The following is an 11,650-nucleotide window of genomic DNA, read 5'->3' as shown; positions in this document are numbered from 1 at the left end:
TATATTTACTTTAGGAATGTGCCATCTAATTCAGTATTATTTACTGACTCAACATCACGGCCAGTGCTTTGAAATTTGGATTCAAAAAACAACTATTAATTGTTGCACAAATATATGTTGATTTCTTAATATTTAACAGTGATATCATAACGAAAGACACGTGAATGTGTCAAGCTGCCCACCATTACCTAAAGGCTATCCTTACAGCAAATGGGATGCAGCGCTCCTCAAGAAAACCATGTTTCTTTTGAAATTGGGAATTTCAGTCAACTTCAACAATGTTGAAAATTCCCCTCCACTGCTGGTGTTAGAAAATATCCAGCAGCCTTACTTCATGCTTTTCGTTGATGATTAAAGGCAAGCACAGATGATGCTTATTAGTTTTCCTGTCTGAATGAAACCAGAGTCTTTAAAAACGATCATTTTCCAGAGCTATGAAAATCAGGCCATTCAAGGACTTCTCATTAACTTATGCATACAGAGAGTGTATGTTACAAACAGACATTTTATGACATAAAAAGATTTATTTTATTTAAAAAAAAATACAGGAATATCGGTCTTGTTTCATTGCATGTATTTGAACACCCCATTTTCTCAACCTTATCCACAAAGTCAGAACGGCTGTGTACAGGGAATTTGTTCTTCATTTCTTGACTTTTCATGCATATGAATACACACTAACAGTTGTTTCTATGAAAAATCACTGTCAGACTCTAGCAAATATGAAGGTTTTAGGATTGTGCTACAAGGAGATGACAATAATGCAATGATTTTGGAACAGTTTCAAGGCTTTATAAGGAAGACTTATGTTCTAAGGACGATACTTCAGCATCCTACAGGTGGGTTCTGAAGCTGCCTTCTGCCAACAGCTGTGCGTAAAGCCTGTCTGGGAAAATGTGGTATTTTAGGTCACCACACTTAGATTAAGTCCTTTTGCAAAAACTATATTCTGAAAACTCTCCTTATGAATTTTATAGTATGAACATTTACATAGCCTGACTTATTTTAGGTGAGATTGATATATCAATCAATCAGCATCCTTTTAAAGGATGTAACCAAAACTGGCAAATAAAGTGCTTGTTTGCTTCATCTATGTATTCTGCACTCTTATGTTCCTCATGTCTTTCAGCAGCATAGGTCTGTAGATCGCCTCCAAGCTTTCCATGTATTCTAAATAATCGCTCACACGAAATCCATGGAGTGCTTCTTCCTGCACAAATACACACAGAAAACGTTTATTAGTTAGGAAAAAAAGGGGCATGACTCAAACTTAATGACTTCTAAGCTGCTAAATATAGCTCATTTTGTTCTGCTCGTCACAGCCTGGGTGTTTAAAATATACACATATTATTACATTTCATTTAGAAATAAAGAATTGGTAATATCTGCTTCCAGACAGTTCTTCCTAATTACAGTTGTGGTAACAAATAGTTTTTTCAGGTGAACGTTGTTCATCTCGTCTTTGGAGAACATATGAAGATTTTTAAGGAAAACAAGTAAGCTTTAAAGAGGCAAAAGCCAGGCACTAAAATACTCTTTTTAAAGATTTTTATACCAGCACATTGCATGCTTTTATATCCAACTAGATTCTCAATAAAACCAGGACAGTAACAGTAGATACTTATTTTTAAAATCAACGATAAAGATCTTCATGAAGTGCTTAAATAAAAACAGAATAAACACTTCTGCATCACCACAATTAATTTTTACTAATTCTAAAACATAGAGTAAAAGAAGATGCCCTCAGGATAACGAAACAAACAGGCCATGTTCCTTCTCGTGGCTACTACACTAGAGGGAGAGGGAGGATGCACTGTGGAAAGCAGGATCCTGAAGAGCAGTCTAAGTAAAATGGGTGAATGCGTTGCTGCTTTGAACTGGAACAACTCATGCACCCACCATCTACTGAACAGTGTTACCACTGTTGGCAGCACATGCTGCAAAAGCTCTTTAGAGTCAGATAGTCCTTGTGGCCACATGGTGTATCTCTGCTAAGCAGAATTCCCCTGAGAACACCTGCTCAAGCTTGGAAGGCTACTCTTTGGCATCGGAACAGAAATTCGAGATGGTCCTTGTATTTCTACTCCCCTACTCAAAGGTGAAAACAAAGGCACAATTTTACCTTCCAAGTTGCTCTTCGTGCACTGTAAGAAGGTTGACTACAGTGGAAAAGAAAACTGACTCCAAAAGAGAACTGTAGGAGGTATTAACTCTTTTTCTGTGTTGTTTTTTTTTTTTTTAAGCAGTCAAATCTTATACTGATTAAATGTGTGCACGTATTAAAGCATTGGTCTACAGTTAGTTGTCAGTAATATGGCCCCTACGCACAGAAAGTAAAGTGAAGAATAGCTAAATTACTCCCAGAAGAGACTGACATACTGGCCTACATGTGCTATTGATGTTAGGACAGACCGAGATGCAGATATATAGCTCTCAAAAGAATTTTGACCAGAGGGAAAAAAAAAAAAAAAAAAAAAAAAAGAGGAGTCAAATATTTATATCTATTCATGACTGCACCTATAGCTAAGCAGTACCCTACAAAAAGAATCCAATAACCAAATGTAATTTAAAATATGGCAAAGAATAGGAAATTGTGAAGCTGGTTGTAGAGTAATTGGCATTTGTTCAAAATAACGGCTCACTGAGCTTTGTGCAACATCTCTTCAAGCTTCAGTAGGAGACCACTGTGTAAACCCACCTTTCTGGAGAACATCTAAGTTAATGAGATTGGGGCCACATAATGAAGTGAATTAAATGATCTCATGATTTAATGTGGCTATTCACTTTGCATACAAAGGGAAGCAATCAGAACAAAATGCAGGAAAACTGTTCTCTGGAAAATACTACACCACAATTTCCTGCCAGGAAGTAAATAAAATTAAAGTATTATTTCACTCACTTAAAATCATTAAGTGTAATTCAGTAAGAGCTTCAGATTAAGTAACATACATCTTTTCAGTACTGAGAGCTTTGCTTCCCATCAGCAACTGAAAAATTAAAAAAGAAACCCTTACTTTAAGAAAAACCTGGAGATCTTGGGCTTCAGTGTGCTTCAGGATGTCTTGCTGCAGGTGTCTGAACACAGAAATACACATATATATTTGATAATCGGGACCCAGAAAAATACATATAGCAATGTAGTGACAGATCTCACTCCAGTCCATGTAATTCCAGAAACACTGACTTATCCACTGCAGACAAATCTAGATGAGAATGAAAGAATATATAATTAAATCGCTGTAGACATTGTCATAATTGATCAGCTTTCTCTCTTAACTTCTCTACACTACAGACCCTTTTTTCCTGTAACATCACCCTACTTATGAAAATAAAAGGAATAAAGTACAAAAGAAGACAAGAATCACCATTTTTTAAATCACAGCCTCTGAACAGACTTCCAGTGAGTTCTGCTAGACATAATACCCTGCATCCGTGCATCTCGCTTGTCTGAGTATGTTCTGGCAACTCTTGAGGTCAGACAGAAAGCTCAAAGTCCAATGAAAGTGAAGGTGATTTTTTCAAGATTTTTTTAAAACATGGCCTAGAGGGTAATGAGGGTGATGAAGGTGTGTTTAGTGTAGATTTTCCTTTAAATTCAGGTAGTTTTTTGCCTTATGAATAAATGTTAAGCCCTTCCCTAAGGCACGTTTTCATTTAATGAAGAGTGTATGGAACACACTTAGCGACTCCTTTTTCCAGTTCTAAATCACAATGTATTAGGATGTGTACAGCACATTTCATTTAGTTCTAGACCACAAATCTTCTGCTAATCAGTCCTTAAAATGTTTAAAAATACACAGCAGCAGAAGCACCAAGATTCTAATCAAATGACAACAGCCATACTCTAGCATTAAATCTGTATTCAGATATTTATTGAGGCACACAAGCGCTTATATACCTCAGAGTTGTTTTCACAGTTCAGGGTTTGTTTGCTTTTAATCATGCAGTAAAACTGCAAAATCACACGGAAGATACAGTGGCACCCACCAGTGGCATTTCAGTAACATGTTAAATAAAAAAAACAACAAAACTATTCCCCAAACAAAAAACCTTGTCAGTAGTTTAGAACAGTAACTAGTCGATTATGAATTGAGTGCAAACAATAAAAAAACCCATACAGTATAACTTACACAAGAGTAGCTGAGGAAGGAGTGACCTTCCCCATGTGTTTTCCCACCCCAAAACAGGAACTTTATTATAAGAACCTCACTGCTATGCGGAGATAAAGTCCCTCATCTGCCAGCCTTCTCTCCTCAAAGACCAAATCCCAAGCTATTTTAAACAATGTCTGTACCACACCGGGATCTGCCCCCATTAAGAAGCCTCTTAAGCTGCACATCTTGCAGGAAAAAGGAATTTTGAAGGCATAAGATGAAAAATACTTTTCTTGCTTTGGAATGGCAATAAGCTTTCTTACTGTGGTGAGAGGCACTTTGTGCTGGCAATCTGACTCATTATTGCACGAAGCTTTTTATGCTTCATCATGATCGGTACGTAGCATTCCATGTTACCAAAGAATTGTAGTAAGTACGTAAAATGAAAGCTAACATTATGAATAAATATTCTTCTTTACTAACGTGTCTTTAATATAGAAGAATAGCGTGTTACTGGAGTGTAATATTTATGGTAGCTCATTTAAAATTAATTTTGCTCTAATATCACCTGAACTGCTTCCATTTATACACCTATCCCAAGTTTCTCATTTCCTTCCCATGGAAAGTTTAGAAAATTATTCTAGCGAATAAGATTTTCTATTTATTTTTAATGATAAATATGAGGTTTTAGTATATATTATTTTCATTAAGTTTTCTGCATGAACTTGTAATGGAGGTCATCAGCTGCAGTACACTCTCATTACTCAACCAAAGTCAGTTGCTTTGTATCTTCAGATGCTCTAAGCCACTTTGCATTCAATGCTATCTCCAACCCCCGGTTTCATAACCACCACACAGGTGCTGCATAGAAAAAACACAGTCCTTCCTGAACATCGGATTTAAGTCAAAAACTTGATGATACTTTGAGACGCTTTCATCAGTTACCTGGGATGGAGCGAAACCAGACATGTGGAAGGCTGAAAAGACAAGTGGCAACTCAGCTTTTAGCAACATTTCCATGTGGTGAGCGCTGCAGAAATAGACTGGATGGATGCCAGATTCCACTGTGGTAATAGGCAGGTGCACCTGATTAACAACAACAGAATCATCAACAACAACAAAATTGAGGAAAAGGATTACAGACTACAAAAATGTGTTATTTTAAAATACCTTGCTGAGAACAATATATAAAAATATACACCTTTGCTTGTAAAATAAGTCATCCCAGTTATTTTAGAGACAGGAGTAAATAGAATAAATAAAAAAGCTGGTGCTACCATCAGGAAAAATGTGTAGTTAAACTAAAGAAAATTAAAAGTTAGAAACTCTTATTAAATATAGCCTGACTATTCCTTTGCATTAGCAGTCTAGTTCTTTGTTGCATGCAAGCTTTAATTGTCAAAGTAGGGATAGAGAAACCACTGTTATATTTTAAACAAAAGAACAGAACTAAAAAAAAGAGACTAATTTCTCTTGGATTTTTTTCCCCTTTTACAGATGGATAGAATGGTACTTCTATGGTATTTGAAGTTGTTTTCTGTGTGCACGTTTCTTTGCAGTATGCATGGCTGGTATGAGTGAAATTCTACTTTGTGCAGCAAAAGGAACAGAGGTTTTATCGGTGTGGAAAGCCCTGGATGTCAGTGCTTGTGTTCTAGGTAATGAATCCTTGGTTTCACGCCAGAAGGTCAAGGTACATCCTTTGGATGGCAGCGTCACGGAGGTAGGCAGCGTTACAATCCAGTGGCTGGATAATTCCTCATTCATGTTTTGACATTTTATTTTAGTTTACAGTGTGGAAGTTATGCAAATAGGTTAATTATTGAATTTTCTCTTTGTGTTTTCAAGATATATTATGAAAGAGAAATCATTTAGGTAGTGAGAATGAACATTCGCACTGCAGCAACCTGCCGGCAATGCTGTTCTTGTATGGAAGGTGACTCGTAGGTTCTCAGCACTGACGGTGTTCAGCACAATTATACTCACACAACAGAGCAACATTTCATTGTGCTGGAACAACCTCAGGGCTGGACTCGGTGCTGTTGAGTGGACCAATAGGGTCACTTCTGGTGACACGACAGATCTGTTCATATTAACACAGAGGTTTAAGTGCAGAAGGGATATGGAATCTAATCCGTGCTTCTTATATCCCAGAGTTCTCTAGTAAAGACTACAGTTGTTTATGTTCAAAACATTCAAGACAATGTGACAACGTACAAAGTCAAACTTAAAGGTTATTTTTTTTTTAAATAGATGGAATCCCATCTAATAAAGGTGGAAATTAAGTTTCTTATGCTACAAACTTGATCCAAAATACTAATAATTTAAAACTGCCATGCATTCAGTATTTTCATATTTAGTAAATTTAAAAACTGATAGTTTTACTAAAAAAAAAAAAATCAATATGGACTTGCACACTGTAAATGAAAAAAAAAAAATTCAGCAGTATCACAGTCTTCACACAGAATTAATGCACTAAAAAAGTTTATTTCACTGACAGCTTTAAAAATCAATAACATTGCCTTTACTATCAGTCCACCTGTTATTTCACTACTTTTAAACATCCATTTGAGCAACTGTCAAATCTGTATTTTTCTGAGATAATTTTTCAGGGTCACGTATTCAATTACAGGGCTTTAATGAAAACTCAATGCGTTTAAAAAACCCACCCAAAACTAAGGAAATTGATAAAGTTTCCTTTAGAAACTTTCGAAGTTGCCTTTCAGAAAGAAATAGCTTTTAAATTCTTACAGATATATGCAGTCTTGGTAGCCAGAGAAATGCTGAAACCAGAAGACGTGAAAATCGCTGAAGAAATGTGAATGTCTTCTCCCTGTCCCCTGACATTATGAGGAAGACAGAAGACGCAAACCAGTCGTAGCCAGCACAGTGCTCCTGCAAGCAGCCTGCATGAGAAGGTTAAGGAACTTGGGCAGAAATGTCCTCCTCCCTGCCTGGCAGGACCTGCAGCCCTCCTCCTCCTCAGGCCCGTGGCCACAGAGGCAAGAGCTGGTTTGTAGGAGATGGGACAAGTGGAATACAGCTGCACGGAGGGTAGATTCTTGAGGCACAGCTGCCTCTCAAACTGGTTTAAGAGAAATGATTTAAGCTATTCCCCCTGCACGCTACTTTTTTTCCGGTCCATACGTAGTCAAGCCAAATTAACCAAAGCAAACAAAAACCAAGTAAATGCAAAAAGCCCTGCACCAAAAAAAGCGTGCCTACAGTACAAGAAAGGAGAAAGGTGAAAACAGGAGGAATAGAAGAAAACAGGAGTTGTAAGGACTATGGGGAAAAAAAACCCCAAAGTAAAAGAAAAGCTTAAATAAAGAGATTAAGCATATCCTGATTAATATACCCGAAGTGTTTTTAATAGTGACATGTAAGCCTAACACCTGAGGAATATTGCAAAGCTTGTTGGAAAGCAATACCTGTCTTATTTTTAAAAAATTTTTCCACAGTAGATCTCAAAGAGTCAGAAGTCAAACCATTCCTGTTGATCAGATTACAGCCACGTATCGTTACGTTGGCAATACCATTAACAATGTTGGTATTGTGGGAGTACCACAAGTACTCATTAATGCTCAAAGGTGCATTGCTCCAGACTCTTTATCACATACAGAAGGAGGAGATCCTGCTCCAAAACAGTTTAAGACAAAAATGAATGAGACCTACCATTTTAGCAAAGCATGGGAACAAAAGAGTGAAGATTTTCTTGAGTGCGTTGGGTGTGCATTTTAACTTAACAAAATTTGGAAGTAAAAGTGCCGCCTTTTTTTTTTTTTCTTCAGTACATATTACACACCTACACCACCATCAAAAGCCCAAACTGAGAATTCAATTTCCACTGGTATTTTTAGGCAATATAATTTATGCCATCAAGAAAGGATACAAAGTGGGGATTCCACAGTTCTTTGCTGTTGTTTCAGAAATTTCTCACAATTCATTAACACAAAGCACAGCCCATTTTCTGCATTTTCCTTCAGCAAATTTAGATATTTTCCATATCTAGCACAAAAAGTTAAAAACCAAAATTGTTTATAAAGGTTAAATACTTTTTTTAATTCCCAAAAAGCAAGAACTCATATTTAATAGGCCTGTGACAGTTAAGCTGTCATCACAAATACTATGTTATAGAAGTACACGCTTCTATAAACCACACAGAAGTGGTTTAATAAAATCTACTATGCTTTATCTAGGAAGGATACACACCAAACATTTGCTACTTAGTGTTACAACTCCTCAGCTAAATTCCTTTTAGTTAAGTTTTAGAGACTGTGGTGGGGAAGGGCACGTTCTCTAACACACATGACTCATTTTCTTCACATACATTATTTACAATTCCATCTAAGTATATTGTATGTGTGATTATTAGCATCAGAATTAAAATATTAATGTTAAAGATAACAATCTGTGGAAGTACAGACACATTAGCTTTTCCTTCATCGTGGCTGTGCAAATTACCAGCCAAATAAAATGTTTAAATGGCATATAACTAAGCTCAGCTAAGCAGAGCCATTCAGAGAAGTAATGTGAGGAAAAAAAGACACATAACTCAGGATAATGTAATTTTACGGTAAATCTTACTAACAAGTTACAATTAGTCTCTACAACAATAAAGGATAATAACCTATATAATCCGTAAAGATCATTTAATTATGTACTAATACCTTTTGCATTTTCAAAGTTAGATTTTGTTTTCTTAAAGGTGATCTTTAGATTTAAATGGTATAAAGCACTAAGTTTATGGATTAAATATCATTGAAGTCATTTCATGAAAATCAAACAAATTGTAGAAATACACTAGGGAAATATTTTAATACTATGTACCTGACTGTCATTTCAACACCAAGCTGCTGCACAGATGAAAGGCTTTCAGTCTTCACATCTGCATCTGTGGCTAAAACAAAAGGAAAAATATAGTAAAGTATTATGATAAACATGATTTTAACTGAGTACTAATGTCAATCTTTTTTGCAGGAATACCATTTTTGGAAAATGTTTCTTATTTGAAATGAGTTTAGTCGTGTTTGCAAAGGATGCATGAAGAACCTGCATTCCTCATACACTTATACTTTTTTAATTAAAATCACATTCTTTATAAGAAAATCTTCACTTTTAGTATGGTTATCATTAGCTTTACAGCACTATGTAAACAAACTATACCTTCTTCGGAACCATTTCTTAGTACAGCGTTATCCCTTCTGGACAAGAAATGAGACAAAGCAGCATTTTCTGATCTACTTTCTTCCATTCCAGTGGCCTTAAAGTCTCCTAGCTGTGAAACCAACCTTATTAACATAAAAATTTATTTTTATACGAACTTGAAAACATTATAGCTGATAGATTTTAAAAATCCTGCATTACTATATATTGTTCTTTCACAGAGTAATATATACCCCAATCTTCTGCATTTGTTTAAATTGAAAAATCCAAGTTAGACAAATTAATAAATTATGAATTAAAGAAAGCTCTGTTGTAATATGTTCTCAATATTTTAAAATCTGAAAGGGATTAAAAATGGGGCATTGTTTCTCTTGTGTACGTATATCATCTAAGATAACTCTACCTCAGAAAAACTATAGTCCAATAATATCACGATTTACAAAGCCATGGGCTTAAACCTTTAACATACTTCTCTCAGACAAAGAGCTAATTAAAAAAAAAAAAAAAAAAAACAAACAACAAAACAAACAAGAACAACCAAACCAAAAAAAACCCCAAAGAAAACAGGTAAATAAATTTAAAAAACCCCAAACAACAAAACCCTAACAATCAACATAGTTTGTTAAAAGTGTAACTAATAGGTATGGAAGCAGAAGTTAAAATATATTCACATAAGTGATAAATGTAAAAATCTGATAAAGCAGATCACATGGTAACTTGATTTGTATTTTTTCTGTATCCTTCTCAGACAGATAGAGAAATCAAAATTGAAGGATTCCCTAGCTACCCATTCAGGTAAACACTCGATGTTGCTGGTAAGCAAACAAGGACTAAGGTATTAAAGATTAAATATTTACAGGTTAAGGGAAGAAATGCCTCTGGTTAGGAAAAGAATTTAAAGAAAAAAAAAATTAAGCACTCTGCTCAGATGAAGTAGGTTGAAATTTTCTTGAGGAGAATAATACAGCAAAATTACACTTGACAATGAAGCAAGGTACAATTGACAATTCAGCAGAGGAAGTACATTAAGAAAAAAAACTCCATTATAACTTTAATAGACGATAACGATCTAAGTGTTAGGGTCATGAGAAATTAACATTGTACTTTTGACAAATACATTTACACATAAGAAAAATCAACTGGTCTTTGAGTAAAACAAATTTATTCAAAAATCTGATGGGACTGAAATAGGAATCCCACATCAGAGAGGTCTTTTTACTCGAAGAACAGAAGTTCAAATGTATTTTGCGTAGTACACCTGCAACACACTATTTGGAAGAATACAAGTAAAACCACAGGGCATTTCAGTTAAAAACCCACGGAGATGACTGAAACAGTTCATATCTTTTTCAGCTCCTGTTCCAAGGTACCTGTTTACTCAACTGCGATTACCATGCAACAGTCAATTCATTTTCAGGTTCCTGTTTGCAATTGTGAAGGCAAGAAACATACTTATACCCTAGAAACCATGATGGAAGACAAAATGGGGAATTTGAATGAGTTTCTACGACTAATGGCTACTTCAGTCCTGGCACGACCATATTTAATGGCAGGGGAGAGGCAAGCAGTATAAACAATCTGTAAGACACAAGGAAGCCCTGCCTCCAATTTGAGGTGCATCCTCCTGCGGACGGCAACACAGGAGCTGGTATCCCAGTCCAGCAAGGGTGTAGTGAGGAACACCTGTATCACAACCCACAATCTGAGCCCAGTGTCCATTCTGTAACAGTTCACAGCAAGTACTGAATACTTGTTTCCTATTAACATTAAAAGAACACAACTGATTTCATTGATTCTCATTGTCTTTTCTTCTCTGTTGTAATAATTTCTTAGTTGCTGAAAAGGGCTTTCTCCTTATCAGTTTTCCTTTTGATATTTTACTCTGTATTGTGAAAGAAGATAAAATTAACATAGAGTTTGGACTGAATAATAATTCTATATTACATGGTACCTTATCAAGGCAAAAGCTCTTGCTTTTGTACAGCACTGTACCTGATATAATGATAGCTCCATACACTAATCAGTCAAGTCGCTGCCAATCCACAAGTCACAATGGGAACACACAAACTGTGGTTCTTTGTCCTCCATCTAAAGTTTTGATTTTCCATTTCATTTACCAATTAATAGACTCAGAAGGCCAGACTTTAGAAAACTATAAAGTCATTTCGAAGACACACAGGACCACTTCCCACTGATTAAAAACTGGACCTAGAAACCTTAAATGCTCCATTAAGCCTCAAGAATTGTTATTAACAATAAATGGAATATTGAAATACTGCATATTGCAATCCATGCATAAAAAATTGACTAGTAAGTTTGCAGGAGTATGTTGTGACTGTACTATTGTAATGATGCTCATGATATCTCTGAGTTAATACACTGAATTAAAT

At 35.6% G+C, this 11,650-nt stretch overlaps 1 protein-coding gene across 4 annotated transcripts in view; it reads right to left on the bottom strand.

Annotated features, from left to right (window-relative positions):
* Window positions 1-551: 551 nt before the first annotated feature.
* TBC1D32 (TBC1 domain family member 32) overlaps window positions 552-11,650 on the bottom strand; it is an 86,970-nt gene continuing 75,871 nt past the window's right edge. For all 4 annotated transcript variants that reach the window (XM_063329698.1, XM_063329700.1, XM_063329702.1 and 1 more), the window contains exons 29-34: window positions 8,925-8,994; window positions 7,987-8,102; window positions 6,846-7,000; window positions 5,040-5,180; window positions 3,015-3,203; window positions 552-1,210 (exon numbers count right to left, since the gene is read on the bottom strand). In XM_063329698.1, the coding sequence (XP_063185768.1) occupies window positions 1,091-1,210; window positions 3,015-3,203; window positions 5,040-5,180; window positions 6,846-7,000; window positions 7,987-8,102; window positions 8,925-8,994 (791 nt within the window). In that variant the 3' untranslated portion in view covers window positions 552-1,090. The remainder of the gene's footprint in view (window positions 1,211-3,014; window positions 3,204-5,039; window positions 5,181-6,845; window positions 7,001-7,986; window positions 8,103-8,924; window positions 8,995-11,650) is intronic.

The sequence above is a fragment of the Chroicocephalus ridibundus genome, chromosome 3, assembly GCF_963924245.1.
Source record: "Chroicocephalus ridibundus chromosome 3, bChrRid1.1, whole genome shotgun sequence".
Classification (NCBI taxonomy): Eukaryota; Metazoa; Chordata; class Aves; order Charadriiformes; family Laridae; genus Chroicocephalus; species Chroicocephalus ridibundus.
The sequence above is the reverse complement of the archived record's forward strand: the minus strand, read 5'-3'. Positions and strand labels throughout refer to the sequence as shown.